At 39.6% G+C, this 16,138-nt stretch overlaps 1 protein-coding gene and 1 long non-coding RNA gene across 6 annotated transcripts in view; both read right to left on the minus strand.

Moving 5' to 3' along the window:
* Positions 1 to 16,138, minus strand: part of LOC125766584 (SH2 domain-containing protein 3C) — a 36,719-nt gene that overhangs the window by 19,785 nt on the left and 796 nt on the right. The window contains exons 2-6 of one of the 4 annotated variants that reach the window (XM_049432738.1): positions 15,785 to 16,040; positions 13,699 to 13,864; positions 8,105 to 8,233; positions 7,864 to 8,004; positions 5,708 to 5,840 (exon numbers count right to left, since the gene is read on the minus strand). In XM_049432738.1, coding sequence (XP_049288695.1) covers positions 5,708 to 5,840; positions 7,864 to 8,004; positions 8,105 to 8,233; positions 13,699 to 13,741 — 446 coding nt within the window. In that variant the 5' untranslated portion in view covers positions 13,742 to 13,864; positions 15,785 to 16,040. Of the gene's footprint in view, positions 1 to 166; positions 1,593 to 5,707; positions 5,841 to 7,863; positions 8,005 to 8,104; positions 8,234 to 13,698; positions 13,865 to 14,935; positions 16,041 to 16,138 lie in introns of those variants that run through there. The other 3 variants (XM_049432736.1, XM_049432737.1, XM_049432739.1) reach the window with 3 other exon arrangements.
* LOC125766623 (uncharacterized) lies at positions 2,162 to 4,072 on the minus strand. 2 transcript variants are annotated; one of them, XR_007418676.1, is made up of 6 exons: positions 3,463 to 4,072; positions 3,190 to 3,385; positions 2,999 to 3,113; positions 2,761 to 2,922; positions 2,627 to 2,688; positions 2,162 to 2,537 (listed from the first exon to the last, which is right to left on the minus strand). It is a non-coding gene; the product is annotated as an uncharacterized LOC125766623 (long non-coding RNA). The 2 variants fall into 2 exon arrangements; XR_007418675.1 differs by having other exon boundaries at positions 3,190 to 4,072.

Consider the following 16,138-nt stretch of genomic DNA (forward strand, 5'->3'; position numbering starts at 1 on the left):
TGACTTTCCATTGATGAGTTAACAATACAAAATAAGGAACATAAAACGTACAATTAGGCGCCTTCAAGAGCCATCACAACATGAGCCATGGTAGCTCATCAGTTTAAGCTCAGTTTAAGAGATCTTCTCATTTCACGCTTCTTCTCTCTTGCAAAACCACACTCACATGGGGGGCTCGACGATTATGCTGGAACTCAGCAGTCACCGAACATGTTGTTGTCTCCGGGAAGGGTGTATCCTTTTTAGCTCGAGCACTTGCACTGGCTGCCGCCGATTTTCATCGTTTTTCCCGATTTTTCACTCGGTTCACTCGCAATTGCAAGCTGGATGCAAAGTGGTGCCCGCTTCGAAGATGCCTTAGAAAACTATTTTGGAATTGTTTAGCTTATCATAAAGGATATTAAACCAAATTCATTCAATTTTCCAGCACATTTATATCCAGGATAGGATGAGATGGAAGCTGAAGCTTAACTTAGATCGGTTGCTTTCTATAACTTTTCTGCTTCGGTTCAGCAATCCTGTTACACGCACTTTAACACACCCTTTTCACGGAGCATTCGAACAGAACATTGGATGAACGAATTCTTTTCTTCACCTTTTTTTCACTGTGGGACTTCACACTTTTTGGCTTTCACAAACCTTCATGGAAGGTGCTATATTCGTGTAAAACACAAATAACATTCTTAGCTTTATTTGTTTTTCCTAACCACCACTCGCAAGCACACCAACGCTTTGAACAATGCACCACTAACCACTGGACACATCACATGACACGGCCATAGGAAACCACAAAGGGAAAACTCATTCACAAGCAAACGAACATACACCGTGATTGGTAAGGACAAATCGTTGCTCCTAGTTGGATGGTGCCTAAAGAAAACTCCCACTTTTCACCACACACATCTGACGCTGTGTGATGATGGCGAAGGAAAGATAATGGTGATGGAGAGAAAAGCGGACAAATAAAACACAACGCCCCGATGCGGTTCGATCATCCGAACGCTTGAAAATACGGTACTGGACTAAATGTTCTGCAGAAAGTTTTCCACACGCACACACGGTATGGAAAATGGGAGAGCGCGAGCGTACCGTGAGTCCTGGATCCGAGAGCAAACAAGAGCGTGACCGGAATGGCAAGGATGTGCGCTGCACAGGGGTTGCTAACGAAAGTGTTCTATGTTTTATTTTTTTAGTGCCTTTACAAGTTTTGTAAAGATTCATATTATGGAATACGTAAGTTAAACAAGGCTTCTATTTTTTAATTTGTATATATTTTATCACTATCAGGCTTGTGGGTTTTTACATTAATATTCATAATATTTCAAGCTTAATGTTCTTAGTTTTGTTATTCATATTTTTCATAATTAATATTTTAATCATTTTACTCTACTGTCTACATATTTTTGCATCTCTTTGTTATTCTTCTTTGCATTATTTTTTGCCTTACTATTAAAATAGTTTTCTTTTATCTATCAACCTAACAAATCAACCTAACAAAAATAGTTTCACATTTCTATTAAACAACCCAAATATTTATCGCAAACACTAACATTTATGTTCTGTTAAAAGTGATACAAATTTTCAAATAAGTTTTCTATAATTTCAAATATTTATCGCAAACACTAACATTTATGTTCTGTTAAAAGTGATACAAATTTTCAAATAAGTTTTCTATAATAACAAAAAGCATTTTTACTATTTACCCAGTAACCCAACAGGCTGATACAATGTCATAAAAAAAAGAAAATCCCATTGCAAAGGGAAAACAACCCTATCGACAAACTGCTCGCCTGAGAGTGAATTTCGAGTAAAATTCACGGCTTCAGAAGCGGCTTCACAAAAGCTTCACAGCAGATCTTGTGAAGCCGTTTTTTGAGAGTGTGTGCGTGAGATTCATTATTTCATGAGCGCGTTTTCGTAAGGTTCATTTTAACGCTGTAATGTTCATTTTCAATCGTTCTTTCCGCACCGTTGATTTCCAACGGTGCAATGCAAACATTTTTTGTTTTTAACAAATATAATATTATTTTTTTATTTTTCCTGATTTTATGGCAAGCGTAAAAAGATAACAATTAACATGTACTGATTTAGATCCGTAACAATATCTTTCATCTTACGCTTCATTACTTTTTTCTATTCTTATTATCTACATAGTTTATACCATACCCTTCCATCCAGACAGCGTACAATTTTCAACGCTCGTACTCTGCGCCAGCTTAGCCAGGGATTTCTAATCCTGTTCCACATGATTCCGCCCACGATATGTTATCGTTTTTCATAATCACGCGGCTAGTTTCGATCGGTGCAGCGTAAACAATACATAAACGTGGATATTTTCCCCCTTCCAAGATTAAGTTTCGAAGAGATTCATATCCTGTATCAATCAAATAGGTCCAGGCGAAAATTTTCAATGGAACTTTCAGTGCGTTTCGAAATAAACTAACATCGTGCCTTTGAGTTTGGTATCGTGTGCGATCTCGATTTCATTTTGACCGCATTAACACGCGATTTTTTGCATCTTTCACTCCATTTTGTATCTGTAAATGGAATATAAGACCGATATTGAAGAGATAAAAATACGTATGTTAGTTAAGTATTAACAAACGTATTATTTAGACATACTTACCCATAAGAAACGACGGAAACCAAGGTTCCAACCAATAATAATATCGTATCGAATGGCGATTCCTGTACATGTGCAAGAAAAAAAAAGATTATTGATTATTTTCCCTACAATTTGTTACAAGTAAAACATATTACCTTCAACTTTGGCGCAGTATATTATCCTAGACGGAGGATCAAAGGCAAGCTTTGTCCGTCACAAACCGTGAGGTGTGCTAGGCGCAGATAGAACATTGTCTCCTTTTTTGAGGCGGAATTCATATGAAATCAGATGTGTACGGAGGACTGAACGTCTTTTGCCTGAAAAAGTATGTTTCATTAGATATACATACGTAAAACAATACAACAATCGTCCATAAGAATGGACAATACTTACCTGAAGGGACTGTTAATTGACTGATAGATTGCCACAACAAACCAAGGTCACGCACTGTGAGCAAAGCGAAGAAAAAATCCAATGCAGAGCACTAACAGCAGCGGTTTCCAGTATCCTGTTGGTTGGGAAATGAAAACAAGAAAGATTAGGACACTGACACTTCTTCGAGAATCGTTAGCTGCGATACAAACCGATTTAGAACCGATCAGCAGCAAAAACAACCAATACTAAGGTTGGCTTGTCTTTCACTTCCATTGGCAGGTGCATCATAGAACTGGATAATCACGAGCATGTCCAATAATTTGTTCCTTTCAAATGATGCGAAAAAGATGTGGCCGTCAATTCATACGCCGTATTCGAGGGCGACCAACAAGAAGTATGAGTCAGCTGTAAGAGGAAGAGGATGCAGAATGTTCAACCGACCGCGTTAGACGCCATGGCATTGATTGTAGAGGGTAGCCTACCTTTGAAGCAGTAGGCCAAAGGGACGCGTGGGCACAGTTGTTAGAAAACACGCGCTTTTCTCCTTTGACGAAGTATTTCACACTACGGCACTTGAATCCAGCTTCTTGATCCTTCCTGCTTCCTGAGTTTGTGTACACAAAAACCTCTAGATATGAGGACCGGCAACTGTGGCCATATGTTCCCACGCGTTGCTCTTCAAATGTCTTGAAACAGTTTGTCCTGCCTCTGCATCGTCGTATTCAGCCGAAGTCTGCTCTAACAGGTTATCACGCTGGCGGTACAACTTACCAGTGCCGTCACAGGAATATCCTTTTAGAACTAGAACTGGAACAACTTGGCAAACACTATTCTACAAACGAATACACAGTCCACGAACTGACACAATCCACAATTCACGAACTATTCCCGTATGAAAATGTACAGCGACCGAGCGAAAACAGAAAAACAGATTTTTAGCCTACTACGACCTTTTTGAACATTCATTCGACACACGCCGAACTCTATCGCGATACAGCGAGCCACGCACACACTCTCATTTAAGGGTGATTCGAGCAAAATTTTCACCCCCTTTTCAAAAAATTCATCCATCGATGAACACTTTGTCGATAGGGAATAGTCCTGTCCGTGAGTGTCCTTTCCGTTACCAAGGAAATCGAGCGCGCAAGGTGTAAAGAATGGGTATGTGCTGAGTGCTCGAGCGTGATTGCAGTGTTGCGTAGCGATTGATAAGAGTCCTTTTCTGCGAGCATGTGGCACTGACGACTGAAGTAATAACAATGGCAGCAGTAGCAGTAGTAGTACTATTACTACTACTACTACAACGCTTCTTCTGAGTGTGCGTCCTTTCCCGTGCCGGTACGACGCGGTGGAACCGGACAAAAAAAACAAATCTACTATAGCAATTGCGAAGCGGATTCATTCATCTCTCAAAAACACATCCGGTCCGTGTGCGTAGTGAGAGAATGCAGCATTCATGCTTTGTGAGCCAGCATTTAATAAAATGAGATTACAAAAAAAACACATCCCTTCACCACACAACACAGGTTGTGATGGTAAAACAGCTCTTCAACATGCCTTGTATCGGGCAATGCAGCAGGACCCAAAACAAAGGCGGCAAAGGTACGTCGGAAATGGATTTCCCCTTTTTTAAACAGGACACGTTTCCAACTCCGCACTTGTGAGCGTACGGCAACGTCATACCGGGGAGTTTGAATCATGATTTATGCGCTCCCTTTTATTGCCATTGCCATTGCGCCCTGCGTACGATAAGGGTGGGTTTCGCCTTTTGTAAGTAGCGTGCCCCCTCTCTTTTCCTAACCACGGTCCGGTATGCGACTTTGGTGAACCTTGGTGTCCTTTGCAATTGGTAAAGATTTTTATTCCACACCGTCAAGTATGGGAAAAGGGATCATCGTAAAAAACAGCAAAAGAGGGAAACTTGCATGCGTCTGTAGTGCTTACGTTTGCTATTACCATTGTTAATTACAAACGCTAAGAGGATAACAGTACGTGAAGGGTAATGAACGTTAAGAAATAAATGATTAAACAGCCATAATAAGAACGGGTTTCTTTTCAACACATTTATCTTAATGAGGGAATATATATGGTGAAGAGAAAAAACGTTGACCTAATGTCACATTTAATGAACAAAATCTCCCTCAAATCGTACGTGGATTCAAACGTTCTTCTCTGATGTTGTACCTGACCAGGCATACAAGTGATTGAAACCGACAAAATCCCTTTTCGGTTCGAATGCTTCAACAATTCTCATAGAGCGCATGCGTTTACTTACCCTTCAGAAACGTAATGCAAACAAAATGATTATTTATTTTAAAAAGATAAGAAATACTATAATCTTCTTTTTTAAATAATGTTTTATGTTTAAAACCCTCAAAACATGAAACAGTCTGCAATCATAGAAACACATAATTTGCACCAGTAATTATTTGATTTTCAACACCACAAACATACAACAGCGCCATCTATTGGAAAACGTTTATAGCACTCGCCATAGTTATAGCACAATAAACAACTCAGTTATGTTTACGCATTAAATCATACCGGTGCATTGACACGTTTCATAACGTTAAGCAATATTCTTCCTTTTTTCACTAAATTACCAATTTTACTTTTAAGAAAACAATAATTAAAACAATAATTTAAGGTATTTTGGCATCATTTAAGGACTATTTTTACACTGGTAAATAATTTCCCAGATCCCATTTCATGTTTTGCTCTACTCACATGCTATCATTTTCCGTTGCCGTACTGTACGTCTTCACACTTCTAGCACCATCCACTGCAACGCTGTGCCGCATCTGTGCCCTGTTCTGATGTGTGTCCGTTCCATTCTTTGCCGCTGCCTTCACGTGCGACTCTGGATAAGTAAATTTAAAGCAACAAAAAAGAAAACAACAATCAGCACCTTTTTTTGTTTTAGAAACTCTCTTAGGAAAGGACCGATAAGAGGAAGGGTATATTTAACCACGAAGAAGTAAAAAATGCACCGAAAGCACAAAACACATTCACCCAACAGACACTCGTGGTTAGGGACAGGAGATGGTGGCGAGGAAAGAAAAACATACGTGACACAGGAACGCAACAGAACGCCCTCAAAACACAACGCTGCTGACGGCGTAAACTTTTGCGCATTTTAATCGACCGAAAAAGCGAAACGCTTAGTTGTGGAGTTGAATGAAGGCAGGGGAAATTAAATTCTTTTAAAAACACTACAAACTCACCAACCGTGTGTAGAAGACTGAGACGATTTAAATGTGCGCCGGTCGATCGTTTCTTGTCACTTATAGGTGAACAACAGCGTAAACAATCGCTAAACAGTTGTTACAGCTGTGACAAAATTCTCAGCTGTGACGTATGTTCTGCGTTAAAAGTGATCCATAGGAGCTATTCGATAGTATTTGTGTCGGCTTTCTAACGTTATAGCAAAGCGGGATTGTTCTTTGTCGGCAGAGACCTAAGAAGTTGATCTCATTAATCGCGAATAATTCAAGCGGAAGTAGATACCCGACCGAGTACATGCACTAGCGATATCGAAAATCTATAAGGACGGAATTTAAGTATATGAAATGTTCAAGTAAAATAGTTGGGCCGGAATTCACCCATGGCAAAAGAAAACAATCAACATTGTGATAAAAGTTTAGCAAAATACAACAAATAACAAGGTAAATAGGAAACAAGGCAAAATCATTGACCTAAAAAAAAGTCCAATAAGCAAAATGGTTGTTAAAAATATGATAAACTGATAATCAAACGATTCTTTTTCCTTATCATCGCAGTGTTTGTCATAAATGGTGATTGTTTTGATCTAACGAAATTCAAAAAAATTCTTTTGTACAATATTTGTTATTTTTCGTACAATTTACAATCAGAAATGTGGGTGAGCACAATTTATAAGCAACTTGTAAAATTACTTATGTAAAATAAATTTTAACTGAAATTAGTAATTTCCAATTATTTTAGCCCCATTTAACTAAACTATTCAATGCAAATAAAAGTCTCAAATATCCATCCCCATAAAACAGAATAATGCCACGCGATGTGCAACATTATTTACACCGACACCGAGCACAATCATTCACACACGGCTGTCCCGTACAGCATCCGCGTGATTTGCTGGACCACAGTGGACCACTTTTGCACCTCGTTATCGCGCCACATAACAACGTTATTTATGCACGTTGTATAGCAGGACGGAAAGTGCAAGACATACGTCAGGGTGATAAATTATCGCTGCATGTCTTATCTTGTGTGTTAGGGCTTGTCTCTTACCAGTTTGTGCTCTATCGAACTTTGTCTTATTTCTTCCAACTGTCTGCTATTGAAACCATCCCTTAGTAAGTTCAAACAGGTTAATATTATCCGGTAGAAGGAAAAAAACGACTGATTAAATGCAGTGAATCTGCTTTAATAAATAAACCAACGCAAGTGCACTCATTTCGTTGTGAGAAATAAGTTGTGCAAAGTATGACCCATCCCCGATTTCATGGCATTACCTCCATTCTGTTACCTCCGAGGGCTTTGAACGCATAAAAAAGTAAGCAAACAACGGTTACATACATTCCGCGTGATGCCGGTCGAAAGATTATCGTTTAATCTGCTCTCGGAAATCTGTGATCCAACGTCCAATTTCCAAGCGAAATTCGCCTCCCATACTGCCTTCGTTATCAGGACGCATGAGTACGCAGAACACGTAGCATCGTTAAATTATCTTAGTTTATCGCATCTTTATGAAGTAATGGAAGAAGATTTCGTTTAAAAAAAAGATGCTATTTTTCTTGTGGAGATGTTACGAATCAATGGAGGGCGTCGTGTATCCGGAGTAGATATTTTAAAATTTTGACCCAAGAACGAACCTAACCCAAACTAACATTTCTACCTACCTTGGACGAGTTTCTCTCGCAAAGCCACCAAACTGCTGACGATTCGGGCCCGGTGTGCGTTATTGCGGATGCCGAGCTTTTTAATGTCTGCCTCCCCAAGAAACAGTAGCTCCTCCACTCCATTAAACGATTTGAATTTATCTGCCCAAAAGAGAAAAAACAAAGAGAAAACATTTGTAAGCCGAACTAAACAAACCCCAATCAAGCAAGTAGCTTAATATTAAAAAGCATCCCCACTTACCACCGTATTCGGCCAGGTCAAGCCGTTGCAACCATTCGGCCAGTTCCATATGGGGCAGCGAGGTGATAACGAGGGCGGCATGCTTCTTCCGCCGGCTGGCCGTACCGAATTTGTAACTCCAGGAAATGCCTTCAAAAGCGGATAGTACACTTTGAGAGCGGAACAGTGACATTTCGTTGATACCGGAACGTCGCTTTGTTTGGTGTGAAAATATTAACAACTCTTCCCCAAGAAGGTGGAAATTTCACCCACAAACAAGTGGATGATCACGAACCAATCGAAACAATTGTGCACAACGAACAATGAGGGGCAGCTTTTTTGTCTAACTTTTTGAGATTTCACTTAGGTATGTAGAACCACTACTTTCTTCTTAGTGACCATCATTCAGTAAAACTCACCAAACCACATTTTTTAAATATACGTAATTATTTCCTCACTTACATCACATGACTATTTTAAAAAAATAATTCTCTTCACTCTATATTTTGATCTCATTCTCACAAACATCGTTATGAAATGAGGCTGGAACAATTGAAACACGTATCACCTTAGCAACGGATCATATCAATCATCCCAATAATTCCAGCTGTCACAATAACACTAGATCGCCTTTTCTTGAATCATTTCCATCTCCATAGAAACACTATTGTACCATCATTTCCGGACAGTTGACTTAAACTTCACTCAATTCACATGCCGTTCTGTATGTACGAAAACGTCCCGACGCACTCGAATGTCGACTTTCAACTGACGATCGGCACCGAATGGTCCACCGTTTTCTCGTACGTACAAGCGCAAAACCACACGCACCGCTCAGCTGACTGCGACTATCATATACATTATAGCACGCGCACACATCAACCGTCCCTCGTCGAGCTCGTGCGCGACGGTTAGGGGCGGAATGGTTGTGTTGTTAATGTTGCGGATGCATATTTTGTCTTACGTTTGCAAAACATCGAGCGGCACGGTTTGCCTTTAATTTGTTGCTTATGCATATTCGCGAACCCGCCACAGCTAAATGAGCTCTTCTGAGCTAAATAGCGACAAAAGCCGGAGAAGGAAAAACGCCACACACATGTGCGCAGTCATGATACCGGGCACCAGTTGTGAACGGTTTTTGGTGTGGGAAATGACGTTATCAATCAATCGATAGCGTATGCTCAATAGCTAAACAAGAACCCTGCGTGGTACAGCGTACCGGCCAACCGGTGTGTAATCGTACATTATCATACGCCAAAGTGGGCAGTTCTTTTAAGTGGAAATTTACATATTTTTAGTTTTACGCTCGTCATTAGATATTGACGGTGGGTTGACCGTTTAAAGGCCCATTAGCATACTCCATTAAAAGGGAGAAATTTTATTCATATTCTGACCTATTTATCTGTCTTGTTTAAATTAACGTATTTTATTGTTTAGAACTTTTGCTGAAATATCTATTTAGCATTTTTCTATACGTTCCTGAAATAATAGTTTAATAAACATAAATATTGATACTTTTATTAAGTCAACATTTTGGGAAAGTGTTCTTGAACTAAACAAACATTAAAAGTGATCCTCGAAATAACAATTGCATACTTTCAGGCGTTAACTTGCTCACGGAGGTTTTATGTCAAATTTTCATTTTGAACATGTTTTACAGTTCACTAAAGACGATTTCTAAACATATAACATTGCAAATTCAGTTAAGCATGTTTATTCAAACTAAAAAATCATATCAATTTTGGATATACTGACTTAAATTCAAAGCGGTCCGAAAAAAATCACCTTCATTTAAAGTTTCAGTCGAAAAATCCCAAATCCCGTCGATCGTTAACCATTTCCGCTGCACGACAGATGCAAATAAACCTTGTAAATGATTATCTCCTTCAAAGCAATGGCTTTGACGTTCCGTGATAGTGACCATGCGGTTTTCCCTTAACCCGTATATGCATGTGAAACTGAACATGCACGGTGAAAAGACAAAATTAAAAGGCAAATTATGATATGGCGCGTCGCCCAATATGGCCAAACGAAAGCTCATTCCAATTGTAAGAAGCTTCACTTCACCTGCACCCCGGTTATAATAATGCGAATGGGTGGCTAAAGCAAATGCACTGATGCTGTGAACAATGGATGGCCAGCAGCAACATTGTAAAGATCGGTTCTTAATAAAAACCGGCTTTTGGCTGGCCGCCGTGAGCATCGAGTGGGCGAAACGATGAATGAATGAAATGAATGGAACAGAGTGGTTAAAAAAAAAGCTCACACCAGTTCAACCTGTCCCGGGTTGCATTGTCAAGTTGTTGGTTGGTGCATGCTGGGGTAAGCTTTGATGTAAATCCCACTGAGTCAATATTGTTGAAATGAATTATTAACGGAGAAACCCTTTGGAGTGTTTGACCATTTATATTTACACACTGCGACAGCTTTCCAACGATGCCGATTGTGGTACAAATTAGCCCCCGATGGCTTCCCTTTTATAGCATATATTTGTAGCTCGTTCAAGGGAGTGTAGATAACCAAACAAAAATAAACACCAACACGAACCATCTGTTCTTTGTTATCACCAACTAAGGTAACGGGACGTATGTAGCAGGTTAAAGCGATAATCAGCATAAAATGGGATAGATTGCTCACCAATCGATAGACCTTGATTTGATACGATAAGGTAGCCTAGGTGACGATAATGTAGGCTAGGTGATAATCATACTATCAAGGTTTAGAAATAATATCGACCAATCACATCAAGCGAAACATGTCGATGGATTAGGCAAGCTGTTAATGGTGTCAAACGAAGATGCTCGGTAGCAAATGGTAGTTTTTGGTTGATTTTGGGTCAAATATACGAGCTTAATGAGATATCATATCAATACGGCTAAAGTGTCTACTACCACGACAGTAAACTATTCAATGCTTAAACCATGGATTTCTCAACAGAACGTTAAAGGCCTGGTTGGCCTTTAAGTATCATATGCATTAAAAAAGCGAAAAATTTGTCTGATTTTTCATGTGACTACCCTGACACCTGCTAGTTGGCCAATTTATCAGTAGTCAATATATACTAGTTGTCTCTATACTGTTAAAATTTGATATCTCCATCACTCTATTTGCGGCCACAATGTACAGAAGCGAGAAGGAACATTGATTTGAAATTTGTTAAAATCGCCTGCCCCATTCAAGTTAACAAAAAAAAATCAGCCATTGTGGCAATCTTCATGTCGGCCGGATACGATCACGAAGGTGACCGTGCGTTGAGTGGAAAGGTTCGTTATAATCGACCAAGTTATAATCAAAGAATATTTGGCCAAAATAGTGTCAATCCAAGCCGGCCCAAAAAAGCCCTTAAAAAAGCCTCAAATGAGACAAACATGTTTACCTTCTCAACGAGCTCCAGATCAATCCGATCGAAAAATTATTTGCCAATTTACAGAGGAGAACATATTAAAATAATTTCGTAACCAGAACGATGGATGATTTGATCAAAAAGGCGACTGGAAGTGAAAAATATGCGAATAAAAATTTTTAACAAAATTATTTTTTCAATTTTTCTGTACAGCATCTCATGCATACTATCACTTTAAAATATTATAATGATGTAGTAAAATATTTGTGAAAGTAATTAAAAATAATTCCAATCCTATTGAACACATGTTAAACCAACAAAATGGACCATTCGAACGGATACTTTCTCACCATTGCATTCACAAAACTCGTAGAAAAGGAAGCTTAAATTAATAGCATACTCAACCGTCCGTTATTTATTCATCGTCGCAACGCAGAACGATGGCAATGCGTTCATTCTACTCAATCCGACACAATTGCTCACAAGCAAACAGCTCTCATTGAAGCACACACGATAAAAACCAAACAAGCGCACCTCCTTTCTTTATGCGTGGTCATTTGTGATGCATTGCAAAACCTTTTGAAAAAAGAAAATTGCACGCAACGCGATCCGTGCTTTCCCTTTCGATAATAAAACGCAATCTTCTGCCCACTGCCCACCAACAACGGTGGGGCACAACACCCAATCCGTCCCGCACGTCAGCCAGTTACCATCCTGCTACCGTCGATTAATTTAAATTATTCAATTCCAGTTTTTGTTATGCATTTTCTTCTCTGCCCAGGAATGGAAACTGTTCGACACCACACGTGGGCAGTGTTTGGTTGGTTTGGCGGCACATTGATTCTTGGTGGTGCAAGCACGCTTCTCCAGTGGTTTTGCGTTTGTGTCACCAGACCCATGTCAGGCGAGAAATGGGCCTGGTCCACTGTCAATGATCGCGGTACACATTCCCGTGGTACACATGCGATCGCACACATTCCTTGCCTAGTGGCACCGTTTCTGCATACCGGTTGTTTGTGGTTCTGAACTGTACATTATTGTCACAGTTTTCAAGTGCAAAACATGTGACAAAATGAATATGACGGAAACGAAAAAAAGAAAACATAAATAAAAGGGAATGTATCTGCATAGCAGTTATGCATAAATATGCAACATTCTGCATTCTTTATGATTGTGATACACTGCACTGTGATGGGAAGTTTTTTAATTAAATTGCAAAATGTGATTAAAATTCATACCTGTCCGAATCATGCATTCACAAGAAAGTGTATTAAAGCGATAACTTATTCGTTTTAACTACACGTCTTCTAATGAAGAACAGTTGTAGGGAGAATTTGTTTTAACTTCAAGCATTAACCCTTGAATGCTTGAAAGAATTAACCTGAATTGTTCTTTTTAAAGATTTTTAATTAATTTTTAATAACATGAATAATTATGTTTCTTTTTATAAATTGTTCTAAAATTCTTAAAAGGTTTTTATATTTTAGTCAAACCCTAGTAAAATATGAATGATTATAGTAGTGTAAAAAAGATTGAAAAGCTTGATAAAATAATATTTATTTTTTACTAAGAAGAAGAAGAAGAAGAAGAAGACAACATCCTTTCACAGTTGTATTAGTTAAGTAGCCTAAATGTATGCAAATATTCAAACGAAACATTCTTCTTCTTTAAGGGTTGTAAACCTTCCCTCATGTCGATTAAAGAAAATCAACTTTTAACATTTCCAACATGATGTTGTTTGATTTCGCTTTTTTCATCTCTCTCTCACTCTCTCTCTCTCCCTCTTACCTTTTAGTTTTCATTTACATGCGTTTTTTACAAGAATGTTATTCACCCACTAACGCCCTATCTCACCCTATCTTGATAGAATAGCTAAACGGCACTGATTATGAGCGTGGCGTAAGGCAATCAGTCGGGTAATTAAGATAAATGGACCCGATATGCAGCCAGAAAGCTACCTCCTCCAGGGCCAATACTCGATGCCAGTGAAATCGGTGTGAAATCAGCTAGACGAAGAAGCGTACGCAAACACCCAACAGAATGTGCAGACCGCCGAACGGGTGCAAACGGGGCGCATTTTGCATACGATGCAAAACACTTTACCTTTTTTAAACGGTTTCATAGCAAAACCCTCGAACACGAACGAAACTTTACAAAACGAACTGGTTTGGCAAGTTTTACACTGAGATAATTTCACTAAGCAGACGGAAAACTAATTAACGGTCGTGCGTTTCACGATCGTATTTGCAAGATCTTAAGAACACGAACTTACTCTGGGAGCGTCGTTTATCCAGTTTGCTGGTAGTTTTACCCATCCTGTCCGTTTCGCTGGTACTTTCACGGTAGTGACCTTACTAATGGACATCTAATCAAATGAATAACATGCCCTACGGATGATCCATTTATCGTGAGATTGTCATCGTACTCGAACACATTTTCTAGAAGGAGACACAAAGAAAATGAAGAAAAATTACCCCTCAAAACCGACGCTAATAATAATATCCTTCATGTTGCACGGCGAAAATGGCACACCCATTTGTTTCATCTCGGTACAACACGAACAAAACGGTAAGCGGATTATCCTTTCTTTCGCTTTGTCTCGGTGACCAGCTAAAGAAGTCATCACCTTGTGGGACATCTTCCACCACGAAAGATCGGATAATGATACTGGCTTTTGCCCATAACAAGCTTCAGACAAATCTTTCCCATCATGATCCGCACACACCGAAAACTCGGTACCGGTTTGTTCCTTTCCTGTCTTCAGCTTGCCTTCGCTTTCATCTTCAATGTCCGTTTATCTTCATTCTTGGTGATGAGATTGAGGCTGGATTTGTTTCACCTAATGTGCAACGTTGCTTAGCTGCGTTTCTGAATATTTAATGAATCTCAACCACCACAAAATGATGTCACGAACCGGGTGCTGCCCGTTCATATATAAGCCGGTACCGAACTCTCCGAAACTTCATCATGTGTTAACGTTGTCGTTGGTCGGTTCGTACGATGGACTCAAGCGTTAGACACATTTCTTCAATTTTACACAAAGACAGACAAGCACATTGAGTAATCATGATAGAATTATGCGTTTGTTTAACTTGCCATGGCTTTGTTTTGGAACCTTTTTTTTCGGGGGATAGTTGCTGCACTGCTAAATTTGGAATGCGGAATAGTTTTTTTTTTTGGTGTGGATACACGAAACCCATTCCGTATCGTGGGTAGTAGTACCGGATTAGAGCTTGTTTAGCACCTAGCTCCATCTAAGGAAAAAGCTTATTAACAACCAAACTGTTAATCGATGCCAGTGATTTGTGTTGACGGTTAAAGGTGAGGTCTAAAACCTTAGCAAAAACAAAGACACTTGATTCTCTTCCAACTTAACGGATATCACTACACGATCACGATCATCTCACCATCTTATCTGACAGCTCAGTAACACAATCACGCACGCACAGTTCGCCATTGTTTCTGTATGATCATTACGGTGCATCCAGCTCATACATACATACACTTACCAACAATTTATCGAATCAACTCCAATCGGGTGCCGTTGGGTGCCTTGGTCCGTCTACTCCGGTTGAGATTCCACACACCAATGTGTACGGCGGTGTTAGCCACAACATACACACATCAATTCAGCTGCACTTAATGCAAATTTAATGACCTCCACACGGGCCCAACCCCAAACACTTGTGCAGCGCTCGATGCAATTGAAAACTGAACGCTTTTCAATAGATCTGCGATGCGTTTACGTGTGTGGTGTCGGGTTACTAATGTTGTTAAGAAATCTTCAATTGTTTACGATTCCAAGCATGTAATGAGAGGAATTCCTAATGTAACTCAAGGTTCTGTGTCTAGTAACGCTGCAGAACGTGGCAAGATTTCTGTAGAAAACAGGGCAATGTTTTATCTATATTTATAAACTTCTTCTAGGTGAGTTAAAGCAAAATCACACAGAAATACCTCCAACTTATTCACCTTGGAACTTCAGTTTTCGCACAATCACATGGTATAATGCTATCCTCGCACTGCAGTACAGAGCTACAGTAGCATTTATTGCTTATCACTCTTATCGGGCTTCGAGATCTTCTCGATAGACCTTCACTACCAAGATTGGGTAACCTCTTCAAAGACATACACCGTCCACCGGACATTGCACGCACAAAGTATCAGCTTTCATTTGATAAAACATGTACATTTGGCTTATCGAGAAAGATACTGGACATTTGTAACGCAACTGTGACACACTTTTTTTGCTCTTTTGTATCGTAAAGTGGACACCGAAACAATGTTTGTTTACACAACACGGAAACATTAGGACCAACGGTAATTACAGTCGAAATCAAAATGCCTGGTTCACGTACCAGAGGTGCGTTACTATTGTCACGAAACACGCGCTGTACGATGGCGACCCCGATGACAGCAGCGCGTGTGGCTCAATGACGCGCGTCCAAACCGGTACTGCGTTCTAGGTGGTGATCGTGGGGAACCTTAAGTCGGTGTAAGACTCGGTTGTCGATGACGTCATAGCGGGTTTTGGGTGAATCGAACCGGTGATGGGGTTTTGCTGCTTTGTGAATGAAGTCACTTACGCTTGGATGCATATTGTTCCATGAAATTCTTCAATAGGAACCCCCATGAAATGTTTATGAAAGACAATTGATAATACATCATGAAGGTCGTTTTGTTGCTCAGATTGCATTCTGTTTCAGATCTTC

Source organism: Anopheles funestus, chromosome 2RL, assembly GCF_943734845.2.
Source record: "Anopheles funestus chromosome 2RL, idAnoFuneDA-416_04, whole genome shotgun sequence".
Classification (NCBI taxonomy): domain Eukaryota; kingdom Metazoa; phylum Arthropoda; class Insecta; order Diptera; family Culicidae; genus Anopheles; species Anopheles funestus.